The sequence below is a fragment of the Mesocricetus auratus genome, unplaced genomic scaffold, assembly GCF_017639785.1.
Source record: "Mesocricetus auratus isolate SY011 unplaced genomic scaffold, BCM_Maur_2.0 Super-Scaffold_100018, whole genome shotgun sequence".
Classification (NCBI taxonomy): Eukaryota; Metazoa; Chordata; class Mammalia; order Rodentia; family Cricetidae; genus Mesocricetus; species Mesocricetus auratus.
Genome location: NW_024429199.1, coordinates 51,628,338 through 51,655,527, shown reverse-complemented (window position 1 = coordinate 51,655,527; position 27,190 = coordinate 51,628,338). Strand labels below are relative to the sequence as shown.

Sequence of the window (27,190 nt, the reverse complement as noted above, 5' to 3'; positions counted from 1 at the left end):
GTAGTATAGCATGAGGGAGAGAATAGGTAGGCCATGAGAGAACCTAAGACTTTATATCTTATCTGCCTTATACTTGGCATTATTCCTTGACCTTCCAGCCTTGCTATACATCCTACAGAGGATAGTTCAAGGGTCAACCTCTTATCCAAAAATCAACTCCTGAAAGTAAATTCTTCATCTTTTCAACCTTGACAAACATGCTGTTCTCTGAAGTCAGCAAAGGTACCAAGGTACGGTGGGGGTAGCCTGGACCTGAGAACTAGCACTGCCGTCACTTGCCAGTTGTTTGAACTTGGAACAGTTACTTGGGCTTTCTAGGTTTCAGATTAATCCTCTGCAAAAGAAGAATGCTAATGCTTCCTACCTTAAGGGATACAACAATGAACATGGACCAGGATACTCTGGATGACAGTAAAGTTCGTTTTCTGTGGCAGCCATACCTTTTCTAGCTTCTGTGAACTCACAGTTACTGTAATGACCAACTATCCTTCTATTAGTGAAATATGTAAGTATGAATTCCTTAGTTGAGGCCTGAAGACTTAGATGAATTAATCTTGCTTTCACAGGAGCTCAACATATACAAGCACTGAAACAGCTCAGATATTGGAAAAAATTCAAAACAAGGATCTTTAGTCCAACAAACTACTTAATCACACATCTGTACACCACTCTTCCAGATGTGGGGCTTGGCTCTCCTTCTCCTGCTGACTTATATGAAACATGGTGGTATGAGGTGCCATGTAACCCAGGCTAGCTTCAACTACTTAATGTGGGTAAGAATGACAGACTTTCACTCCTGAGCCTTTGCCTCTTTAGTACTGGGATTACAGGCAACTGAATACTTTTTTTTTCCAGAAAGGCTGGCCCTGAACTTGGAATCCTCCTGCCTGAGTCTCCCAAGTAAGTCACACCATACAACAGGACTCACATGAGAGGCTTATTGGAAGAGGAGAGAGGGGAGCAGAGACCAGTCCCTGGGGACAAGAGTGATGGGAGAGAGAGAGAGAGAGAGGGAGAGAGAGAAAAGGGAAGAGGGGGAGAGGGGGGAAGGGGAGATGAGAAGAGAGAGACAGACAGACAGAGAGAGAGAGAGAGATAGAGGGAGATAGGGAGGGAGGGAGAGTGAGGGAGGGAGGGAGGGAGAGGGAGAGAGAGAGAGAGGAGGTGAGCAGTAGTGCCCTTTTAAAAGGGAACATAGTGAATGTGCACAGGTGGTGCTCTTAGTGGCTGCAGCTGAGGGCATACCCTGTCAGAACCCCAAGGGCAGGCCAGTACAAATGCCTGAAAACACTGGGATTACAAATGATCACTACTGCTAATAGTATGTGATTTCTGAGGTGAAGTTACAAAGTGGTTTCCATTTTTTTGTTTCTTCATTGGACTGCTAACTTTGGAGACATCCAGCTTCTCTATTGTGACAACACTAAGAAAACTCACTTGGTGATGAACTGAGGTTCAAGTCATGTTGGAAATAGATGTCCCACACCCACCAAGCCTTTAGATGACTGTAGCTCCAGATAAAACCTACTGCAACCACATGCATGCACACTCGGACCAACGTGTGAAACTGCTTCTGAATTCCCAATCCATAAAATCTATTATATAATACATATTTGTTTTAAATTGCCTTATTTTAGAATAATTTGTTTTATAGCAATAGATAATCCACACAAACCCAAATACAGAATTTACACTGACCTTGTAGAATTGTAAAATTCTTGATGAGCTGACCATGCTTTGAGTCAACCAGCTTCATCTCCTCCATAATCACTGATAAGTTCGCCACTTCAGTGTCTAACCTTGACCTCATCATGTCTTGCTGCATCCTGAGAGAAACAGAATCCAAACGGATATTGACCAGTGTGTTATTCAAGGAGGTCAGGTCATCAGTGTGTCTGGTTAGGGTATCTGTGCAAGTGGTCCTGACTTCATTCAGGTTGCTGGTCAGCGTCCGCAGGTGATGGGCTGTGTAGCTGATGTTGCTAATGATGTTCACAATATCTGTCTCAAAGACCTGGAAGCGTTCCTCTAATTGGCTGAACTTGATGGCTGTCCTGTTCTCTGCATCCTTGTGTAAGTCCTGAAGGTCTTTCAGGCTCTGCTCATTGGCCTGTGAGAGAGTGGTGATGTTGTCCATTTGACCTGTGAACGAGCTGAGTTGGCTATTCATATCTTCCAGGGTGTCATTGTTGGCTTTGGCCAGGGCAGAGTTGTTGGCAGCCAGTGTCTGAAGGCTCTGCACTTTCTCCTTTAGCCAATCAGTGTCCTTCTTGGCTTGAAGGAAAACTTGCTGCAGATTTTGGAAGTCATTCTTAATTCGCTGGATGGCCTGGCTGGTATCATCCACAGAGCGCTGCAGATTGGTGATAAGGTTCCTCTGCTGCACCTGGGTCAGGTTCAGGTTGTTGAGGTTCATGATAACCATGTTCTGGGAATACATTTGGTTCTGAAGATTGCCCTGGAGCACACTGGTATCTTGTTGCAGGTTTGTGACATAGCCATTATATGCCTGGAGGGTTTTGTTGACAGTCGTGATGAGGAAAGAATTATTCTGCAGAGTTTCTTTCAGTTGACTCTGCCTGTCCACCAGTGAATCCCCACTTGCCTGTAACTTTTCTAGTGTATCTTTGTTCTTGCTAGTTTTTTCTGTAATCTCCTGAAGTTGTTGACGGAGATCCAGAATATCTGATCTGAAGGTAGAAAGTTCTGAGTTGGTGCTTATAGCTTTCTTCCCAGTTTGGTCCCCTGGAATAAGAGAGTTTGCTACTTAGACTGGTGGTATGACGATGTTCAGGCAAGACCAGAGACCCAGATAAAAGCCAAAGAGATGGCTCAGTGGATGCAGACCTTTACTACCAGATCTGACAACCGGAGTGCAATCCCTGAATCTATATAGTTGAAGAGGAGAACGTACCCCGAGAAGCCATTTGTCCTCTGACTACTCTATACCAGCTGTAGTATGTGTGTGCCTCCCCGATGAATAAATAAATGTAATTTTTAAAAAGGATCCCACATACTTAACTGGTAGTACTGTATTTTGGATATAAAAATTGTAGTACATGCAGGTGAGGCTGCGTTACTAAGAATCTGTATCTATTTAAAATGGGGCCTGCAGAATCAGCAAAGGCACTCAGCACAGGTCTTATAAACTGGGGTGGACACTTAGAGGGGGATTTACAAGATATTAGGATAGCAGGCAGGGTGTACTAATAAGAAAAAAATCTTACAAATTTGCCAAAACTTTTTTTTTACTGTCAATAAAAATGATGAAATTTACTGGTATTAAAACTGTAACAAAGTTCATCCTAAAAGATTTTGAAATACAAAATTATTTTACTCAGTGGGCATTTAATAATTTGAATGCTAGAAATTACTATCAAATTTTAAAAGCAGAATCATATTCATAAAACTTTACATATCATTTGAACCAAAATTCATTTTTTAATAAGTGAAAACAAACATCAAAAGACCATACAGGCCGGGCGTTGGTGGCGCACGCCTTTAATCCCAGCACTCGGGAGGCAGAGGCAGGCGGATCTCTGTGAGTTCGAGGCCAGGCTGGACCGACAGCCTCCAAAACAGAGAAACCCTGTCTCGTAAAACCAAAAAAAAAAAAAAAAAAAAAAAAAAAAAAAGACCATACAGGCTAGAATCTTTCATCTTAAAAGTTAACTTTGCTGGGCATAGTTTAACTCCAGTTTTCTGGAGACAAGGGAAGGAGGATCTCTGAGTTTGAGGCCTGCCTGATCTACATAAGGAATTAACTCCCAACAATGTGCCTATACGGTTTAAAATAATTCCATTTAGTATTTACTGGGCTGTTGACCAAAGAGCCTTTGGTAGAGGCTACTTAATGGTTCTTTTCAGTCAAGACTGAGGTGTAGATTTTATACAGTGCATAAAAATGTCAAGGTGGGCATTCTTACCTTTAGAAACAGAAATATACTTAAATGCCAAGGAAAGACACAACATGCAGCAACAAAAATCCTAAATGTATCGCCAATCTGAAGAATTTTTATCATTCATACAGAGGACATACAAGGGATCCTCTCCTCTCAATGGCTCTTTTGCTGCAGTTTACCTAATTTTTTCAGGTCACTTTCCACTGCAGTGAGCTTGTCGTTGTAAGTCTGGCGAGATGTCTCCATGCCACCTGTGACGTTGTCCATTTTCTCTACAACTAAGATTTGGGAGAAGAATTTGTTACTTGACTTATCCGCTCATGTTCGTTTTTTTTTTTCCCCGTTCCAAGATGAGATAATTTCATTATAGAAGAAAGCAGATTTGAAATAAGAAGCTGAGATCAAACGTGGAGGAGGTGGTGTGGTAGCTTAAATGTAATCGGCACTATTAGGAGACGTGACTTTGCTGGGGTGAATGTGGCCTTGTTGGGGAAGTATTGCCACTGTGGGGGTGGTCTCTGAGGTGTTATCTATGCTCCAGCCACACCCAGTGTTTCAGTTCACTTCCTGTTGCCAGCACCAAGCTACCACGGTGATAAATGGGCTAAATCTCTGAAACTGTAAGCCACCCCAATTAAATGTTTTCGTTTATAAGAGTTGCCGTTGGTCATGGTGTCTCTTCACAGCAATAGAAACCCTAACTAACACAGGCTGTTCTTTAGAAAAATAACTAGCCAAAAATGCAGTGATAATAACTTATGGGTGTTAAGACCATCTATCTGCAACTGTTCTTTTGAAGCTTTAGAGTGTGTTTGGACTAATTTCTAAATTTTTGATGTGCTAGAGCCCTCTGTTACACACTGAATCCCCTATTGTAATGCCTTTGCTAATTTCTACATGTGGAAACATACAGTACTCTAATTATTCAAAAAAATTCTATGACTTCTAGGCCTCTCTAATGTTCCTTGCTTATGGGAACTCCACTGGCAAAGAACTGGCTTAGCTGGGTGTGATGGCACATTTGAGTATTCTCCAGGTTTTTTTGTTTGTTTGTTTGTTTTTTGTTTTTAAAAACTTAGTCTCGATAGCCCTTTGGGAAACCTCTGCTCTGCAGCATTTTATGAAATAAGGAATGGGCTACTATCTTAGCCTATTTCGGGATTCATATACTGTTTGTTTACTATGACTCTTCACAGGTCTTTATTGTGACAGAATTGTGTCTGATAAACCCACTATAAACTAAAGATATACAAAGCATCCTAGTTGAGTGACCCAGCATGGCAGAATGTCAAGTCATTTAGCCTCATGTTCATGGGTGGCAGAGTTGTGGCCACAGTCACTGCCCAGCATCATCATACATATCACTAGCCAGGGAAAAAAAATTTCAATGCACAGTTTCTGTTGAGTGTGTATTGCCTCACACGATTATAAAGTTGTCAAACTATGCTGAGTTGGGGACCTTCTGCAGCTCCATGTCCAGCTCTTAGCTCAGTACGTGGTACTTAATAAATAGTTATTGTGTCATATATTTAAACAAGTGAGAATTTGCTAAGGCCTAGACAATCTAGCTGAGCTAAATTGTAGAGGCCAACATAGAAATTAGCTAACCAGGGAGGCTTCTGCATTGGTTCAGGATGACATTTTGTTAAATTATTATTTCTAAAATTGCCACACAGGAGCCGGAGAGAAGGCTTAGAAGTTAGGACTGAGTACAACCAGAATTCAGATTCCAGCACCCATGTTAAGTGGCTCAGACCTGCCTGTAACTCCAGCTCCAGGGGCTGGCACCCTCTTCTGGTCTCCATGCCATGGGAACTACACAAATGTGCACATATCCACCCACCCCACATATATTCACATAATTAAAAAAAGAAAAAAGAAAAAACAACCAAGCCAACTATTATGTGGACATAAAGGTCCAGTTCTAACTTGGGACCTTGGGGTTGTGTGATAGACACATATGCTCCTGAATCTCTGGACATTTTGTAAAACAAACTACATTTCATCAAAGCTAAATTTTAAAAAATGTTCACAAGCTTAGACTCAGTTTTGACTCTCAGATGAAAACATATGCCTCATTCTGTCCTCAAACCACACACAGGATCTCCCTCTTTCCTGGAAGCCAAAGAAATCTGAAATAAGCTGATGGCTATCATTTTCTACCCTCCCCAATTTTTCTTTCAATTTAGTTTATAAAAACACAGAACTTTTGGGGACAGAAAATTCAAGGGTACTTAGGATAAAGGGAATAATACTTTCACTTAAAAGAAGGAAAAGAAGAAGAACAACAAAGCAGCTGTTGGTTTTGCTTTCCGTGCAGAAAGGAAATGATGTGTCCTGCCCACAAGTGTTAATGAACCAGTCCCATGTGTGTGTGTCTGTGTTTAAAAATAGCACCCTGGTATAAAGCCATAAACTGTAGGGCTGCAACGCTGGCAGCGTGTGTGCATAAAAATCCCAGGCTGACAGGAATCCAGAACTAACACTGCACTAACACACAGCAACTCCTCAGTTTACCCCCTAATTTATAGCACAAAGTTTCAACCAGAAGCATAAATGGCTGAGCTTCCTGTCTCATCCTGGATATTCCAAGCCTACACAGATCATTCTACAATGAAAACAAAGAGGCAACACAAAAGGGCTATCAGCATTCTGGTTGTCCATGGGGTCCCTCAACGGGGAACTATCTTCTGGTGTGGAATTTTAATTTTCATTAGTGAGGCTCCAGTTAACATGCCTGAAGACCCCCTACTCTGCAAGTGCTCACAGCACATTCCCCTAGGAACAGTTGGCTGGGGATACTTTACACCTTGGTATGGACACAAACCTCCTCATCTGTTCTGTTTCCACTCATTTCTTAAGGTCTATCACAGGGCATTAAGCTTTGCCTCTCACATGAGTCTAGAATACAACAACTGAATCTTTGAAAGACAATAACAAGAGCCTCTTTGTTTTTATGATATGAAGTAGTAAGAAAAATTCCTGGTTTGTGGTATGTATACTGCACCACCACTGCAGTTAGTTCCTAGTACTCCTATTTTACAGATGAGGAAACAGTTTTAGAGATATTCAAGAACATCCCAGAATCACATAGCTCCTAAGAGACTAAATGAGACTTCAGGCTAGGAGACGGAACTCTAAAATCTACATGTCTTCTTCAACGCCACACAGGTTTTTTTCTTTAATATTTCTCTTCTCAGTCTGACTTCCTCTTATTAAGGAAAGTTCCCTAAAGGGGGAAGCCATTATGGCTTCATTCTATTTATTTTAAAGATTATCAATAGATGTTTTTATGCATCTATCATGGTGCTAAGTGTTAAAGAGACAGGCCATGGCCCTTCCTGGAGGGTAGGGAATAAGAACAGAGCACAGAGCTCCCACCTGTGGCTGGACAATGCAGGAAGAGAAAGGCTTTCTCTCAACAGTTCCTAGGAATTTTAGTATCAGCAGTTACACAGCCTTGGAATTCATCAAAGACATTTCTACCATTAACACTACCTCAGGATTCATTACTGAGAAACACAAAATCAGGAAGGCAGCATCCAACATTCTAAGAGGCTCTGCAGTGTGGTTTCAGGTGTTTGTGCATCTCCTTGCTATACTGGCAAAGTTTAGCAACCGCTCGTCAGACAAACCAAGGTCAAGAACCCTGAAGGACCAGAGACTTGCTGACTTAGATTTTAATAAAAGCCTGTTGGGCAGGGCAATGGAGTAGTATTTTCATGGTAAGGGAATGTTATGGAAGGAACATGACTAATTGAAGAGTTTAAGAGATGATTTAATCTCAGCACTTGGGAGGCAGAGGCATGGGGGCCTCTGAGTTTGAGGTCAGTGAGGTTTACAGAGCAAGTTTCAAGATAGCCGGAGCTGTTACACAGAGAAACTCTGTGTTGAAAAACTAAAGGTGGGGGAGGGGGGATGCCTTTCACATAGACTCAGGATTAATAATAAATAGTTTTTAGGGTAGAGGATGTATCAAGTTGCAACTGTTCAAAAACATGTTTCCGAAACATGACCAACGTGCCTTGTAGTCCCAGCCACTGCACAGGCCACATCTGAGTGACTAAGCGATCCTCCAGCTTGCTCAGCAAATTTTCTAAATGAAACTTCAATAGACTGTAATATGTAGCTATGGAAGTAACATAAAAAGAGAACCAAAGAACAATTTTGAGGAAAACAGTGCAGACACATCCTTTGCCAACCCTGATAAGGGAGTTTCATTTCCTTTCATGTCTTCAGAGCACCTCCGGACTGCCTTTACTGAATATTTCTTCTTTTATTTAATAGAGAAGGGCTTTTCTAGCCATCAAAGGGGGATCTGTGATGGGGGAGAGGTGGGGCTTATCTTTCTGCCTCCTATAACCCTGGGGTCACCAGACTCTTATCAATAAGAAAGAGGAATCCTATCATGTGAAGACAAAGTACATCTGGAAAATTTCAACTTTGAGTTCATTAGGGATGGCTTTGGTGGCCAGAAGTATATATCGTATTATCTTCTTTTGTCAGCAGACGCCAGAGGAATGGAGCCACTGAAGGAGGAAAAAGTGGCAAGATGTCATCTTACTCCCTTCACCCTGGCAAGATTATGGCCACAGAGCAGGCCAAGCTGGTCTCCAGAATGTCAGGTTTCTGTGTAGTGCTTTGAGGAGTGACAATCCCTACACAGATTGACCCAGAAATTCCTTGGCATCTGCTCTTTATCTTCATAGAAACCACCCCAATCCATCATGCGCCCATCCATCCATCTACCCACCTACTCACTCATGTAGCTAACTTGCCTGGATATTGAATAAATAAACCATGAGTTGTAAGTACTAGTAGGAGATTTCATAAAAATAGTTTTAGAAGAATTCTGTAGTTTAGGTGTTAAACCAAATGAGCCAGAATCACTAGCCATAATGACAATGGTTTAATAGAGCCTAAAGTGAAGAAAGCTCACTGTGGGAATGAACAGGAGGCTCTCCATTCAGAGGCTTCTAGTGAGACATGTGTCAGAGACATAAGAGGTGAGGAGAAGCCATTTGGGCACAACAAACTGTAGGGACCAAAGACCAGAGATCAAGCACATGGATATGCTAGAACTGTGGCAGGGAGGTGGAGTGAGGAGAAGATAGCTGGATTCTTGGGCTTTCTGTATAATTTAGAAGCAATAAATCCTAGCCTTTCTAGCAGAAGTAAAATTCACAAAACGTATCAACTAACCCCCTTGCTCTCTCTTCTAGCAGTAAATTTTAATTCCCATGCTATAACTCTGTACTAAGCCCTGACATTCCCTATTGGATGACTGTTTTGACCATCTTTCAGCCCAGTAGGAAAAATCATAGTCCAGAAAAGAAGGTGTGGTCTGAATGACTGGGACATAAAACACACTGTTAGGTTCTGACTCTACTCTGCTTAGCCCTCATCAGGATTCAATAGCCTTTCTTAACCACAGTCTCTGTTTGCTTCTTCATGAGAAACTTGAGGGCTCTACAGATTAAATAAATTCATCATAAATTAATAAAATGACCAGTCAATTTTCTAAATTCTCATTGCCCCAACTCAATTATCAATTATCAAATGTCTGACACATTTTATTTTCTGTAAATATGAATAACTACAGTGAGCAATCAGGAAGAGTGAATAGAGAGATGCTGCAGCTCAGTTCTGTACCAACATCTTTGCTCATCCCAACTAATTTGAAGAGTTACGGTATGATGGTTATTGCTTTACAAAATCATGTAATCTCCAGGAGGTAAAGATTCACATCTGGATTGTAGCACTAAAGAGGGTGGAGCTAACACAATACATTGGCAGACACTTGCTGGGCATTCATAATTGCATTAAAACAGGTAGGACAGACCATTTGTTTCCTAAGTCAATTCTAATTCAGATGCACTGTATTCATTCCACCCTCCTCAGAAGCCACTGGGAGGGTAGGAGGATTTACAGTGGGAGGGAACTTGCCCTCAAACTTTCTCTTTTCCAAAGTGGCACCATGAGTTAAGGGGCAGGATTGGGGGGTGGGAGAGAGTGTGTGTGTGCAGTAACTATGCTTGGTTAATTGGTCAGTTCTGAGGTCCAACAGCAGCTGAGGTGACTGCTGAGGCAACAGTTGTGTTATAACCAGAGAGTATGTCTGTCTTATGTGATTGTGACAGGGCAGGCTTCCATGTCTACTTTCTATACAAGGGTTCATGTAGTTTGTGTTTCTGAATCATGACACCTAACTCTGGTCTCTGAGAGGGGGAATGGCAGCAGTGGTGTGTGGTGTGGAGGGGGGCAGAGGGAGGACTAGTTTAGCAAGTTGGAGGATTCAGAGGAAAATCTCCTCTACCTCAATCAGATTTGGTAGGCCTAACATTTTATTAAGCAGATGGAGGTGGCGCTGCTGCCTGTAAGTTTAATTTCTATGGGGTAGCATTTTTTTTTTAATTTACTGAAGTAACCGTACGTTAGAGAAAAAGTAAAAGGGCATCAGTTGGTCAATCCATGGGTGGGTGAGTCATGTGCCTGGAGAGTCTGTGTGGTACTTATTCTCCTCTGTCAGCAGTATTTTCCTGGGTGATGACTGCAGGTTTCCACAGAGCCTCTTAGACACAGATAAGATGGGGGTGGGGTGGAGAAGAGGGAATGGCTGAGGTAAAGTGGGAAAAAGCAACAAAGAGGGAAAAAAAATCTTCCTAACCCATAAAGGGCTGTCATGATTACTACATGAATCAAAACTGTCTAGTCCACAGCTAAGATCTCAGGACACAAAGATGGAGTTCATGAGGTTAGTGGCTTTTACAACCGAGTATCATAAATATGATTCAATTGTCCTTCCCAGGCTCCAGGTCCTTAGAGTCAACCAACCTCTCAATGGAAATACTTGGGGGGAAATGTATTTGTATTGAATATGCACAAATTTATTTTTGGTGGTATTCTCTAATAAAGTATAGCAACCATCTACACAGCATTCATCTTGTATTGAATATTGTAAGTCATCTAGAAATGGCATAAAATATATGGGAGACTGTTTACATATTATATATGCAAGCCCTGCACTAAGGGATGATAGCATCCAAATATTTTTTGAGATACTTGGAGGGGCCAAGGGACTAAAATTAATTCTCTATGGATACTAGGGTCAACTGTATGTCACACTTCCAAAGATGATTTTTCTGCATTTAAATTTCAAACTCCTTTGCTATTTGGAAAGAAAACAGAAAGAGTACTTACCTTTATATCCCAAAATGGCTACTGTGATCGTTAGTAAGGCACATAAAATGTATAGTAATATGATTGAAAACTTCAGTGCCCAGTTATTTTTACATTTGGTACACTGTGTTCCTTCCTGAATACCTGTAAGAAAAATCAAAATTTAATACTAGTAAAAAAAAAACATCATTTCAAACATTATCTTCACTAAAGCACATATTAGTCACAGCATGTATACAGAGGATCTGGTGCAGACCCATGCAGGCTCTGTAATTGCCTCTTCAGTCTTTGTGAGCCCCTATGAGTCGTGCTTAGTTGATTCTGTAGGTCTTGTTCTCCTGGTGTCCTTGACCCCTCTGGCTCCTACAATCCTTCCTTCCCCTCTTCTGCAGGGTGCCCCAAGCTCCACCTTATGTTTAGGTGTGGGTCTCTGCATCTGCTCTCATCATCTGCAGGGAGAAGCCTCTCTGATGATGGGTAATCAACCATTTTTAAAATTGCATTTTATTTGGGGATACATTTGCCACTTTGTGTCTGTGGAGGTCAGTGGTCACCAACCAGTAGGACTTGGTTTTCTCCTCCTGCCACATGGGGCTGGGGATAGCACTTGGGTCATCAGGCTTGGCAGTAGGTGCCTTTACCTGCTGAGCCATTTAGCTGTCCTTATACCTATAATCTTAATAAACACCCAATTATACAAAACAGCCACATCTTCTTGCTTCCCACAGTACTTCAAACAGCTAAACACCAGACTTATGCCTCGATGTTTCTTTTTGGCAGTGTGCTGTGACTGATGTCCACTTGTGAGAGTCAAATGTTAAATTGTTCTCTTTGTTTTTTGACGGTTAAATTTGAGTTTTAGTTGTTAAATTGATACTAAACATCTAAAATCAGCCCTAAAGGGAGTATTTATACCATAGAAATGAGCCTTAACCTTAGAAATGAGCCTTCTACAAATGAGTCCTTTTACCACCTGCTACAAAAACTCCTGGGTATTCACATGCCCTTGATTGTAATGTCCTAGAAGCTATAGACAAAAACATGTTTTTATCATCAAATGTTCAATATAAAAATATTATATATCACAGTCATACAAAAACAGGGAGTATTTAAGTCACCACAGTGAAAAAAAAACTACAGAACAAGTAGGAAAATTTTTATGAAAATAAAATTTTCATAAATAATTTTAAGGAAAAGAGGTAAGTTTTATTGCTTACAGTTCAACTCTTTGAGAAACAGTCTAGATTCTGGAAAAACCAACATCCATGCTGCAAGAGACTGTAGAAACTAACCCAGAGAGAGGGAGCTTTGCATCTGACTGATTGGAAATGCAGAAGGACGAAGGCTGTGGGTGTTTTAATGTGAAACTCACATGGTCATGGTATCCAGACAGTGCTCATTAGCCTGCCCTGCTTCCCTGTACTAACACCCTCCCACCCCCAGTGACAGTACATAAAGTACTGATGGACAAGTCATGAGGATTAAGGCGTAGCTGAAACCTCTTTCCTTTCGTTTCTTGTTATTTGCCCAGTGCCTTTCTCCAGTGAAAAGAGTTCTTCAGCTGTGTTTAATGTAAAATGAGGATGAACACAGCATGTTAATAATGGCTGAAGCTTAGGTCTCAGAGTTCAGTCAGCCCCTCCAGTGTTCTGTGTCATAGGCACAAGGGAAAGGGAACCCACTCTATCTTTCCATGGTTTACTGCAGGCTTCTCACACTTTTGGGGGACACCAGAATTGCTAAAAGGGCTCATGACTTGGGAGTCTGAGAAAAGCTTGAGGGTGCCGATGTCTAACATCTCAGGAGATTGATTTCTCAAACTTGAAAGACTTCCCACATTTTCAAAACACTGGGTTAGAATCACTAACCGGAGTCTGAGGTAGGAGTCACATTTACCAAGGTCTAGGTGATACTTCACCTGAGGACCACAATTCCGAGGGATATGAGTTTCATTTAGCAGCTGATCATGACCGAAAGCTGTAATATCAAACTCATTCGTCAAACACACCTAACATAAATCAGGGTTTTTTTGGTCATTAAATTTTACCATTGGGTGGATGATGGTATGTGCTGGGATTAAAGGCGTGTGCCAACGATGCCCAACTCTGCCTTACTTCTTTAATAGACACTTGTCTCAGTGCTACCTCTTGTTCACTGCTGTCCTAATGACTACATCTGCAAATCACATCTCGAATTCCACCCAACCTAAGTACTACTATCCAAACTGCTCAGGTGGTTAAATTAAAAAAAAATTCCATGATGTGTTTCTTCTACTAATTCTTCAATTTACAGGTTCCCACTGATCTTCCCAAAGTGTATTTGTACCACCATCTTTACCACCTAGCTTCCTGATGTTCACTGGCTTCCTACACAGTACTGAGTTCTGAGCTGAGTCCTTTATTTGTCTGGAATCCATAGAACAAGCTGCAAGGAGGTGCAGGGGTGGCAGTCACTTGCCACCTTACACACAACACAGCCGGGATTCCAACTTGAGTCAGCCTCTATGAGCTGCCATTTCTGCACTACACCACGATCTCTGCTCTGCTCATCCTTTCCATTCCCACTGCCACTGCCTTACTGTGAGATCTCCACCCTCAATGGAAGCTTTTTCTTCCATTCCCACTGGAGTTCAGTCTTCACACTCTACTGAAATATTGCCGTCTTCATGACATTTGCCAAGAAGGAAAAAACAAAAACAACATTCAGTGCCCCACCCTCAACTAAAAGATGAACAAATGAATACAAACATATACAAATTCCAGGTCAAAAGTCTCTATAATCTGGTGATTTAAGATAAAATTGGGCTATCTAGATGGCTCAGTGGGTAAAGGCAACTGCTGATGGACCTGGCTTTGATCTCCAGGGGCCACATGGTAGGAGAGACCTAACTGTGACTCCTACAGTTGCCCTTTGACCTCTACCTGTGCACATGAACAACACACACACACAGGCAGTCATCCCCACATACACACACAAATGAATTCAAATTATTTAAAATAAAACAAAGCCTCTTACATTCAGGAAATGTGGAGGTGCTATTAAAACCAAGAGAGAAAGAATTGTAAGTAGACCTTCAAACACGTCAGATTCCATGCTGAGAAAGAACACATTGGTTTGGGGCAACTGTCACCCAGGTGAATGACAGACACAGATGAATCTCCTGTAAAAAAAAAAAAAACTGGATGCAACTGAGGCTGCTAGGGGTGTCATTCCTTTGGGTTCGAGGGCTTGTGGTGTGTAACACTTTTCACACCTTTCCTGGGGGGATTTCTTACCCTCTAACGAAAACCCTTGGGAGATTTGGCCGGAGAGAGTATGATAAACAATGGAATCTGGGAGTTCGAGGGTAGTACAGAGGTCATCTGGTTATGAGTCACTGTGTTACTGACAGACAACGAAGGCCAGCCAGGTGAAGTAAAATCAGAAGACACATGTCCTGACTCTGTCCTGTCCTTCTCTGTATGCTAAGCACTGGGTTGTTACTGAGCATCTTTGAATGTGGGATGCACAAAGATCCTCTCCCAGACAGCTGCCACCGGACCACATTCCAAAGAGCAGGGGCACTTCCTGTCAGTGTGCATTTCTCACTGTTGACTATCAGCATTAATCAATATCAGATGGCACTGCCTGGCCTCCCCTTCCACTTGACACAGTTTCTCTGCTTGTTTTTTCTCTCTTGGGAGACTTATTTTTAATAAGAATTCTGTTTTACCTTTCCTTCTCTGCCCTCCCCTGGGACAACATCTGGCTAAACATATAGATGTCTACTACAAAGAGGCCCTGCTGACTCCTAGAGCTGGAGGACCCCTTCCTCCTTGAACCGAGATAGTCACAAAGAACCCAAACATTTGAGACAGATATCCCCCTGTTACCAGCCTTTGTAGTGTCTGTTTTCTTAGTATTACTTTCCAGAGACTAGGGATTTTGTTCCCATGGGGGCTGGGGGAGGCAGAGGAAGAGCAAGGGGAGCCAATCTGCAGAATGCTGCGTATCAGACGTTTCAGTTCAGGAAATGAACAAACATTGCCCATTACCACCAAAAGATCTAGCTTCTTGAAAAGCCTGGCCCAAATAACACATTTGTAATGCAGCTGGCCACAGACAGAAAGGCCCTTGAAGGTCCATTGGTTTTCCCATTGGCTCGCCTCTTGAACTACCTCCTACTCTAGACCACTCTTGGCTCATGGTTTGCATGCATTTTTGCAGTGTTCAAGTCTTTATTATTTAAAAACCTCTGGGGCCCCATGAAGCCAGAATCAGTGTGGTGAACTTGAATAGCCTACTGAAGTTAAGAATAGGCTGACAATTTGGTCTCCAGTGTCCACACTCAAAAGTTCTCTCTGTTGCCCTGTTTCCAATAACATGTTTTAAGTAAGAATGGGATGGAATGGGGCCACCGAGCAGGGGGTGGTTAGCTGGTTGCAGGAATAACTGACATGCCCCAAGAATGCCAGTACAAATGGTCAAAGGAATTCATCAGTAAAGAGAATTCCTTTCGATTGTGGTTCTCCATAAAGAGCCCTCCCAAGTGTTGTGGTCCAGGCTCCAATCCAGTCTGGCTTTCCAATCTTTTTTTTTTAGAAGGGGGAGGCAATTCCCTTTCACTATTGTGTTTGTCTGCCATGTGTATCACCAAAGACGGGATTATTCATTAAGAGGGATACTCACTGACTGACTGTCTTCCTCAGTAGGTAGAGGTTGGCATTGTGGGTATAGTGGAGCATTCTGGGTCATCTTAGTCACCTGAAGTATCTATTGCTGGGTGGTGTTATCGAGACCATGTGGCCAGAAAGGAGCATTACAAAGCTGGTAAATTGCAAAATCTCAAAGACCACAGTTTCAATCTGAGATTAAAAGTGACCCTTTCATGTGGTTTTTCCGTAGTTACTAATTTGTTGCCTGGTTGCATATATTCCCATAAGCCTAGGAGAATAACTTGGCTCTAACTGTAAAACTGATGAGTCAAATAAATACCTATATATAGTTATAATTGTCCTCTACAGCAACAAAACAGAGTTAACATTCTGGCTAGCTGCTCAAATGTTCTTAAATCACAAAAGGTTACATACCCAAACCCTTTCATCCCATAAACGAATATCTCGTTCTCATTACACAGGCCATTTAGTATGTGGTACAATATGGATTTTGTTAGTATAATTGCAAAGTGATTTACTTTCCTAAATATAAACCCTAGTACTGGACATCTTAGCATACCATATATCCTAAGTGACATAAGGAATCACAAAAATGGGATAAGAAGTGGAAGTGAAATCACTTTCTGTACAAACAATTTCTCAGCAATTCTATTCATGAAAGTGTATCCAGATCAGAAAAAAATAGAAGATAGTTTTATGAGTAAACCCTTTCATATTCATTGTGAATTTACTGTAGTAGTCTATGCATTTACCAATAGTATAGTTTTCTATTTTTCTCATAGATATAAAAAAGAAGGGCAGTGGTTCTGGTTTGGCTTTAATTTTTTAAGAGTATTATTTGTTTAGGAATTTCTATAGGCAGAAACCAGATGTAACGGTCCCACCCAGAATATAGAGTGTCTTCCAGAATGTACAGTGTCTCAAAACAACACCATTCTTTTCTCTCTGTGGTTTTTATATAATAAGAATCCTTGGGCTGGTGAGATGGCTCAATGGTTAAGAACACTAGCTGGTCTTCCAGAGGTCCTGAGTTCAATTCCCAGCAACCACATGATGACTTATAACCATCTGCAATGAGATCTGGTGCCCTCTTCTAGCCTTCATGAAGACAGGCATACAAGCAGACAGAACACTGTATGTGTAATAAAATAAAATAAAAAATATAAAAAAGCCTTCATCAGATGAGCTGTCCACAAATGTTTTCAATTCTGAGCAGAAGACTCTCTGTTGGCTGCAGGGGTCAAACATCATATCTCTGCCACACGCTCTTCCTGGCTGGTCCCTCCCTCTTGTCTGCATTCCTGGTTGTTTCATTCTACGGCACGGAGTGAATGGACGATGGATTCCAGCAGTCCTGACAGCTTCATTATCTGGCACTAGTACGTGGTGTCCTTTTGTGTTAAGCCCTAAATCTTTGCATGAAAAGAACTCGTGGTGATTTGGCTCCAGCTTGGGCCTTGAGAGTCTGCCACACAATTAAGACAGACATACACCACGCACGTACTTGGAGAGAGGCTTCCAGACATTTTTTTTTTTTGGCTTGGAGCAGAGTTCGTGACTGGTGCAAACACAAACAGGAATTGCCCAAGAATGATTGCTATTTCTGAGGACCCGATGTGGGCCAAACTCTGTCTCCTTGCTGCTTATAATTCCTCTAATAACCCCACAGAGCAGAAGGTCCCTTCGCACTTTACATACTCCAGAAAATTAGATGGGCAAACAGGTTGAGCTTCCTAAACCATGTCACAGAGCTAGTACACGGGCACAGCTCTTCAAGCTAATTTACTTTCCCAGGAAAAAGAAGCGGGGGTGGGCAGGCAGCGCAACATGAAGGATGCCTGACTAGCTAAGTTGCAGGGAGCTGGTGGGTTAAACGTGTATGACAAGCATCCTCTCAGAATAAAGCAGCACAGAACACTTTGTGTGTTGAGAGAGAAGCTTTCTCAGATGTGAGCAGTAACATTTAGTCCCCATTAACTATGACAGAGCCCAGGCTGTAATTCTTTCTATGTAGGCATACCTGAGCAGCAAGCAAGATGATTCCATCCTAAATAAATGCTCATTATTCCACGAGGATGTCACGATCAGCTAAAGCTGTCTATGGTCAAGAAGGCTGTTAACTTCTCGTAGAGAATAAGCCCACTTTCCAAGGGAGGTGGTGTTCTGGGAACCGGGTGGACTGGGGTGAGAAGGTAACTCTGTAACTACAAGGCAAACTATGAGGCATCTAGGGGTTTCCAGAAATTTAGCCTAGAAACCAGATCAAGTTAGTTGCCTCTAGCATGCTTTCTTTTAAAGATATACTACACTGAAATAGGAATCTCAAAGAGCAGCCTCCACAGTTCTTTATCGATAGTCCCAAACAAATGCTGATAGCTCAAGCTTGCTATAACTAAGCATGCACACTTAGTAAAAAGGTAGGGAGAGGGCTTACCAATGGTGATTAAAAGACAAATTGTCTCTAGCCTCCTGAAAAAAGAAAAACCAAAAATCTAGCTGGCGTATACTGTCAAATGTTTTTTTGGGAAGAGAGGGGTTGGACTACAAAAGCTACCACAATCTCCTTGTGTAGAAATCCCAATAACTTCTACTGTCATTGTGTCCATTCCTCCAGTGTAAGAAGAGTCCATGATTATTGGAGCTGGCTTTAGGGTCCAAGTTTCCTGACTCCCCCACAGAGCTTTCCAGACTCCAAATGACACCATGTCACTGTGCTTTTTTCTCACTAAGGTCATTATGATGAAATGAGAACAGACGAGGTTCTATTTGAAAATAGGAACAGGGTACAACCAGGCACCATGGACAAGAGTGGGAGAGCCTGGGATCCTCAGCATGTGTTCTCCCCCAACAATGGACTGTTCATTTAATCTCTGGGCTTTGATATTTACTCTTCTCTTCCTAAAGTATCCTTTCCATCTGCCAAATCATTTCCTTCTGACTAGCCAACCTCCTCAGTGAGTCCCTTCCTAACTCACCTTGCACCCAGCCCAGCTGTGCCTGAGCCCCCACTGTTGGCTGCATTGGGCCACACACGCATTTGTGTGTCTCTTCAAAACACCTCCTTTGAAAGGAATGGGGATTTAATTATTTTCTGTAGCATGGCTTTATCATTTCTCTGAACAAACAAGCACTCTCTGGCACCTTGCATGCCATGGGACTGAACCAATTAAGACTGGGATGGTGATGGGGTAGCAGGGAAAGAAAGATGGTTTCCTGTCAATCTCCTTCACATTGACCGGAAACAGCTCTCACGTGCAGGGGATTTCATAACCTCCTATCCCATCTTTGTGCCTGTCCTTCCAGGTGAGGAGTGACAGAGTGACTTCCTTGTCCTGTAGGCCAGGGTGTAGACATCCTGGGAGAGGTGCATGACAGGCAACATTCAGACACTCTGTGTGCACCAATCCCCCACCCAGCTCAGCTGCCCCACCAGACGCTGGCTCTTCAGTGGAGGAGGGAGTGGTGGTGGGGTTGGGGAAAAATGTGAAACAGAGACCCTTTACAGAAGGTGTCAATGGCAAACACTGCGACTTAGTTTTCGATGTTCAGCATTCACAAAGCTCAACCTGACAAGGCAGAGGGTGTCTTGAAAGGCTACGGCCCCCAGCTTGCCTCTAGTGTTGGTACTTTTCAAAGTGTCACACTGGGCAGCTGAAGGACTAACAAAATGATGACAGGGCACACAACTGAGCAGGATCAACCTCAGTTCACAAGAGGCTATCTGCTGTTAATGATAGAAACAATGTTGGGTGGGATGACCATTGGTAGTATAGGTGCTTAAATCAAAGCCTGAACCTGCTCTCACATACACATGCTTTCTTTTCTGTTGTGTGTGTGTGTGTGTGTGTGTGTGTGTGTGTGTGTTATAAGCATAGAGGGGTGTGTACACAGAGGCCACAGGAAGACACTGAGTATCTTCCTCAATCCATCTCCCCCTTACTCCTTTAAGACAGGGTCTCACTGATCCTTGAGTTCAGCTTCAGCTGGCCAGTGAGCTGCTGCAATCCACCTGTCTTCACCCCACAGTATTGGGTTGCTGGTGCAGGCAGCTATGCCTGTCTTTGCTAGTACAGCAAATGCTCTTACTTACTGAGCTGTTTTCTCCAGTCCTACACTTGTTTCTCTGTAGACCAGGAAAACTAGTATTTTAATAAAAAGGGAGGGCTTCAATGTGAATGAAAATAACAATGAGCCTGACAGACATTTCTTATTCCTCTATAAATATGTTTTTTTCTTCTTTCTTCAAGAGAAAGGACACTTAGAATTGAGAGAAAAGGAGCCAGGGCAGTGACAGACTCTATGGCTGGTATCCATTCTATCCTGCACTGGACATTTCTTGGTCCAGAACCATAATGGGAAATGAGTCAGCCAACTTAAAATTACCCAAGTGAGGGAAGGTCAGCTAATAAACATTGGGGAAAGTACAGCTTTGCGTCCCAGAAGATGGCTGTGCAGTTCAGCCACATACTTGTTATACTTGTTATTATAGCTGAACAAGCGGCAGACAGAGGAAAGAAGATTTTTTTATGGGACAGACAACTGTGATTTTCAAGACAAAGAATGAAACTGGGAATTAAACAAAAAGCCACTCAACAGAAACACTAGTTGGCACAATTATAACTGAATGTCAAGTAAACAGGAACATCTTGACTTACTAAATTTTCCATACCAAAGAGTTCTTTCCTAACACAGTTAAAATTTAGAAATGTGTTGAAAGATGAAATAAATAAAAAACGTGTTCTTGTATATACACAAATGACTTTCTTCAGTTAAATGTACAGTTTCCCATAGATTTCTCAGGGATGTGGCAGGAACTACATGATACCGACTGGTAAGAAAATACTATTTGTATGTCTTCATAGTTCCGTGGTCCTAAACTTTACACACATACCTTGAAATTGGCCTCACTGAGCCTGTTTCTACCTTGGAAATGGACATACAACTTGCATCAGAGCTCTTGCTTTCTGGAGAGCTGGTTGTTAAACATGTGTCAGCATACTACTCAAACTGGTGCAACTGACCTGTGGCAAAGAGTCTCTCCAAAGGTGTTGGGAGGCAGTTCATTTGGTAAAGTGCTTGCCCACACATGCATGAAGACCTGAGCTCCATCCTCAGAACCAACAAAAAGAAGCAGGTATGCTAGCGTATGTTTGTGGTCTCAGTGCTGAGGAGCCAGGGAAAGGCAGATCCCTGGAGCGTGTGGACTATCAAGCCTAGCCTATTCAGCAAACCCCAGGCTAATGAGAGGTTTTGTCTCAAAAAAAGAAAAGAGAAAAAAAACAACAACAAAAACAAACAACAACAACAACAAAACAAGGTAAATTGCCCCTGAGAAATGATACCTGAGGCTGATTCTGGTCTCCACATGCACATATGACCGTGCGCGTGCGCGCGCGCGCACACACACACACACACACACACACACACACACACACACACACACACACAGAGTCACTATAAAGAAGTACTTGTTCTGAGGGGTCATTGACAATAGGATCCCAAGGGTGGGCTTGGGTTGACAGATCATGGATAATCCTTCTAAAATGTGGCTTGGCCTAGAGTACCTCCTGTCTGGGGAAGTCCAGCCAGCCAACCACACAGTTGGAAAAGTGACTCAAGCTTAAGTCCTACTGATGTCGGGTCAGTGCTGACCTTTTTATAGATACAAAGACAGCACATTTTAACCTCCTGCCACAACATACTGTGCCTAGCCCTGAAGAGGAACTGAAAGAGAAGGGCTCAGTGATTCCCAACGTTTCCATTCCTAGGCAAGGGCTAAAATTAAAACCTGGACTTTACAGCTTTTGCCACTATGCAATGTTCCTTCCTGTAGGAAGGCAGTTGTGTTAAAGTGACAAAGCTGGTCAAGACAACTAGCATGTAGAAATACAACCTACTGGTTGTCCTATAGCTGTCTGTCATCTCCAACACTACTGGGGGAGAAACAACACCCAATAAACAACACATAGTAAAGAATACATATTACAATTGGAGGAAACCCCACTCGCTATTGTTATTATGACAGCCTTTATAAACTTCAAGTGCTAAGCTACTATGGTTCACTGAACCTACTGTGTGATCACATATTTGCTACATTCCAGCTGTAGGACTAATGCACACAAGTTGGCTGGGAGTTTGGTGGAAGACCTCCTTCCATTCTTGCTTACTTCCCAGGAGCACAGCACAACTGGGCACAAATCATTTAAGAGAAGTGTTTATCCAGGAACTGCTGTGAAAGCCAGGCTATAGGGGACCCTTTGTTTAGGGAGGGCTCCTTCTGCTATATGGGGCCAGAACAGGATGAAAGGGGCTACAGAGTAGCGACTAAATGTTTCTTCTTTGGAAAAAGAGCAGTTCTGTGGTTATCTACACAGGATTGGAGGAAAGGAAAGCCGTAATATGAGAAAGAGAAACGGGATCACAAAAATACTGGAATTTTTCCACTAGCTGCTAACAATATATCATTCATTCATTCATTCATCTATTCATTTTTTTGGTATTACACATGTGTATATAGGTGCACATGTCTGTGTGTGGACATGCAGAGGTCACTGTTGTGTGTCTCCCTGCCATTCTTCAGTTTTAATACTTTAAATTTTTATTTAAGTATATATGTATGTGCCTGCTTGTCTGTGTACCACATATATGCAGTGCCCACAGAGGCCAGAAGAGGGTGTTGGATAACCAGGACATGTTTACAGGTGTGAGTCCATTAACATGGGTGCTAGGAATTCAACTCGAAGCCTTTGGAAGATCAGCAAGTGCTCTTTTTCTTCTTTTTTGGCTTGAGAAAGGGTTTCTCTGTATAACCCTGGCTGTCCTGGAACTCACTCTGTAGACCAGGCCGGCCTTGAACTCACAGAGATTCATCTATCTCTGCCTCCCAAGTGCTAGGATTAAAGGTGTGTACCACCACCACCCTTTTTCATTTTTTGGGACACACTTCTCACTTGGCATTTACCAACTTGCCAGCAAGCCCCAGGATCTTCCTGTTTACCTCACTACAGCCCCTTCAGTGCAGACACATGCCATGATGCATAGTTTTTACATGGGTTCTGGAGATTGGAACCTAGGTCCTCATGCTTGTGTAGCAAGCACTTTGCCCACTGAGCCTTCTCCCTAGCCTCCAACAGTAACTTTTGTCCTAAGAAGCCAGGGATCTATGCTTTGTTCACTGGAGGCTAGAAGTGATGCCTACTATTTTTGAACCAGTTTTAGAGAGTAAAGAAGAAAGAAACTGCCCATAGTCATGTAAAAATTATTGAACATGCAAGGCACCAACAATCAAGGCAGTCAGATGTAGAAATTTACTGACCTAGTATCCCATGGAGAACCCCGATAGTAAGGTTGTCCTTTTTTTGTTTGTGTGTGTGTGTGTGTGTGTGTGTGTGTGTGTGTGTGTGTGTGTGTGTCTGCAGGGGACTGAACCTAATTGCCTTGTGTGTGTTGAGCAAGTGCTCCACCATTGAGCAGAAGCCCCAGCTCAACACTTAAGGTTTTGTGTCTGTTACAACTGGTTTGTGAACAGGGCAGACTTCCTTTCCCACTGTCCTCTCAGTCAGGTAATACCCATTAGAAGATTTACACAGTGCCCTTCTGTTTGTGTTTCTATTCAGAGGAGCTGAGTTTGGACACAACAGTATTCATTTATGGAAAAGGCATGCCTCAAGTCACCTACAGTCACTTTCTTCCCTCCACTTGCCTTCAAAAAACGAACACCCAGAATGAAGAAACCAAATAGATGCCATTAACCAATTCATTCATTCATTCATTCATTCATTCATTTACTTATCAGCAAAATAGGGGGCCAAACCTCCCTCCCCTGGGCTTCAGATATGCTAGGCAAACGCTCAACCACTAAGCCACACTCCTAGCCCTTAATTACTGTTGTACTGTACAATATCTTTAGTTGCATTTGTTTCTATTAAGTCACTCACTGCCATCTGGAATTCACTTAGCTAAAGCTAGGAATTGATCAACCAAACCTTCTAAATTGGTTCAGTGGAGGTAACATGTTGGAGAGTGCTCCTGAGAGGCTGCTATTTGCTGATACTGGATAATACAATCCGTCCAAAGCACAGCATTGGCTGATTCAAGGCCACACCTAGAGTTTTTTTGTTATGGAGACATTTAGTGTTATGACACTCCAGTGCCATCCTGACCCATGAATTGGAGAGGAACAGTTACAGCATGTAAAGAGCATTCTTCCTGCCAGTCTAGTCCCAGAGCCACATCAACAACAAATAACACTCAAGAGACTCTATTAGTTACAATGCTGTCAGCCAATGTCCAGGGCTTCTCATTGGCTAGTTCTGACTTAATTATTAACCCATAATTACTAATATATATTTTTATAAGTCTTATATTACCGAGGGTGAAGCCTCATTCATCCTCTCTTCCCGGGATCATATAGCTACTCTCTACCTTGACTACATTTCCCAGAATCCTCCTCGATTCCTAGTCCCACCTATCTTGCTTCCATATTGGCCAACAGTGCTTTATTTATCAACCAATAGGACAACATATACACAAAAGGACTTTTCCTGTCAACAGCAGCTCTCCTGGACACAGTCACATAGGAATGTAGACTATTGGGAGAGTACTCATAGTTTCCCTCATTGTAAGTTTCCATTTTGATGAAAAATGAAAAATTTTTGTGCAGTTAAATAAATACAAATTCCTATGTCATAGAGGTGTCATCTGGGCCCATGTTACTTATCAAATGCAAGCTATCTTTAATGTTTCTGATTTTAAAACTCTCCACTCCCACTGGATCACAGATTCTCAGTGTCAGGGACATGCTGTGGCATCCCAACCCTCGCTTCTGCCTCTGATATGAAGAGCAGACATCTGCAGACTGGTGTAAGCACTGGAGACCTGACTGGATGGGGATAGAGGTACTTCCTGGCTACACTGATGATGAGTTTCTCTGTGTGGTTTGCATTCCAGGGCATGGGAATCAGTCATTCTCAGCAAATCCTTTGGTTGATGTCTGTAGCTCCCAGTTAAGTAGCCTCTTGGGGGCTTATCTGAACCTCAGTAGAATGAGTGACTGTGACTCCAATCCTGATCTCAAGGGGAGCAGCAGTCCCCACAAAACTCTGCCTCTTGTGCTCCACAGTACATCTGTAGGTGACTGACTGGCAGACATAGTGGGTGCATACTGCGTCTACTACCACAAGATGCCAACATTTATCTGAAATGCTTGAAACCAGAAGTGTTTCAATTTTTCTTGTTAGATTTTGGGATATCTGCATATATTTAATGAGACATCACAGGGATATGACCCAAGTCTAAAGACAAAATTCATTTATATACTTTCATACAATATTTTTAGCACAATGCATGAGGTTAGATGTGCACTTGTGGAGTCATGTCAGTGCTCAAAGTTTCAGAGTTTGGAGCATTTAGGATTTCAGGTTTTTAGATGAGAGGTGTTTGGCATCAATTTTTGTACATGGTGCCACTATGAAGTTTTTGGATGTCCCTGTTAAATTCTTCTCTGGTTTTCCTTGGAATGCTTCTTGAATGTAGGTCACGAGGATGTGGAGGGTTGGAGATTCTAAATACCTACAGCATAGGTTACTGCTGAAAGCATTTGGCTCATATGTGTTCCTGTGAACCATAGGGATTGAGGGTGGGGTGTTTCAAAGGCAATGATAAGCATAACACTCAGGGTGGATTCTTGGTGACTGACAGCCACTCATCAAAGACACTAAACAGACCTTGCATGACAGTATAGACATGGGTATAACTTTTAGAAGATAATAGTATATACTTTGGGAATACTATCCATAATACTTGGAGATCATGACTGCTCAATGTTAGGCAACTGAAGGATCTCTTTAAACTCCATTTTCAAACTGTCAGCTTGATCTAGCTTTGAACAAAGGCTAACTTTCTAGCATATCTGACATTGCAAGTACAATCTGTGACTAAATGGGCCTAAAGTAACCTAATCACATGGTAGCTAGGACCTCATATTAGAAAAATACTCACAGATATACATTTAGACTCAATTTCAGGAGATTCATAGGTGCCAAAAGGCACGCAGGACTCAAGGGGGCAGAACTGACTTCTCAAGGAAGTTGGGGGAAATCCAAATTCTTTCACATCATTATTGAAAGGTCTTGGGAGATTTGCTGGTTGTATTGACACTCTTACATTCAGGGGTAATTCAATTTGTAAGCATCTCTTCCTTCCTTCCTTCCTTCCTTCCTTCCTTCCTTCCTTCCTTCCTTCCTCCCTCCCTCCCTCTCTCTCTCTCTCTCTCTCTCTCTCTCTCTCTCTCTCTCTCTCTCTCTCTCTCTCTCTCTTTCTTTCTTTCTTTCTCGTAATTGCCTGGCCTAAGCAATACATATCTGTGAGTCCCTGGTATCAGTAACTAGTTCAAGACAGCAGTACCTTAGGCATGGCATATATACACCATATTACATACAATGCCAGCTGAGGAGCACCTCAGAAACTATCTAGCCCAGAGCTGCAGTTAAGGACAGAACTAGCCAAAGAAAGGGAAAGTCTAGATGCAGACACAGGGGAAGTTGGGGAAAGTCTATCTGTTGTTAAAATCAGAAAGTACAATTCACTATTGGAGGACCAGACAGCTCCTTAAGAAATGCCCTACTTGCTGGGCGGTGGTGGCACACGCCTTTAATCCCAGCACCCGGGAGGCAGAGGCAGGTAGTTTTCTGAGTTGGAGGTCAGCCTGATCTACAGAGTGAGCTTCAGGACAGCTGAAACTGCTACACAGAGAAAGCCTGTCTTGAAAACACCAAACCAAACCAAACAAACAAACAAAAAAAACCAAAATCCCAAAACATCCTACTTAAATCATCTCAAAGAGTTAACAACCGCCCTTGTGGGAACCAACAGCAGGGACAGCAGCTGTACTGACCAAATGTGTAGTGTCCCTGCTCACATCTGGCATCATCTGGATTGTGTTCCTCTTTGCAGGACCTTCTCATCTTATAGGGAAAGGGCGAGGTTCCCAAGGCTCTGAACTGTCTGCCACAGTCCCGACCTCATCTGCTCAGCCCTTCCATTCCAACCATATCAGCTTCCTTGCTACACCTTGAACACACCAGGGTTAGTGGCCATGGGACCCTTGCAGCTCTATGCTCTTTTAGTTCCTATGCACTGCCTATGTATGTATGTATGTATGTATGTATGTATGTATGTATGTATGTGTGTATGTGTGTATGTGTATGTGTGTATGTATGTATGTATGTATGTATGTATGTGTATGTGTGTATGTGTGTATATATATATATATATATATATTTCCAGGCCCAGCTTTGTTGTTGTTCAAGTTTTATTCTGATGACATTCTCTCAGGTAGGCATTCCCTGGTTACTCTTTTGAAGCAGCAACCCTATTGCTTGTTTTCCATCTTCCTCTCCCATGTTAGTTTTCTCCATAGCTCTTACCTCTATTTAACACACTGCAGGAGGTCTG

General features: G+C 42.4%; 1 protein-coding gene across 2 annotated transcripts in view; it reads right to left on the bottom strand.

The window, feature by feature from the left end:
• Positions 1–27,190, bottom strand: part of Colec12 (collectin subfamily member 12) — a 144,995-nt gene that overhangs the window by 13,249 nt on the left and 104,556 nt on the right. Inside the window, exons 2-5 of one of the 2 annotated variants that reach the window (XM_021234692.2) lie at positions 14,097–14,241; positions 11,103–11,225; positions 4,082–4,180; positions 1,699–2,745 (exon numbers count right to left, since the gene is read on the bottom strand). In XM_021234692.2, coding sequence (XP_021090351.1) covers positions 1,699–2,745; positions 4,082–4,169 — 1,135 coding nt within the window. In that variant the 5' untranslated portion in view covers positions 4,170–4,180; positions 11,103–11,225; positions 14,097–14,241. The remainder of the gene's footprint in view (positions 1–1,698; positions 2,746–4,081; positions 4,181–11,102; positions 11,226–14,096; positions 14,242–27,190) is intronic. The other variant, XM_005083031.4, reaches the window with a different exon arrangement.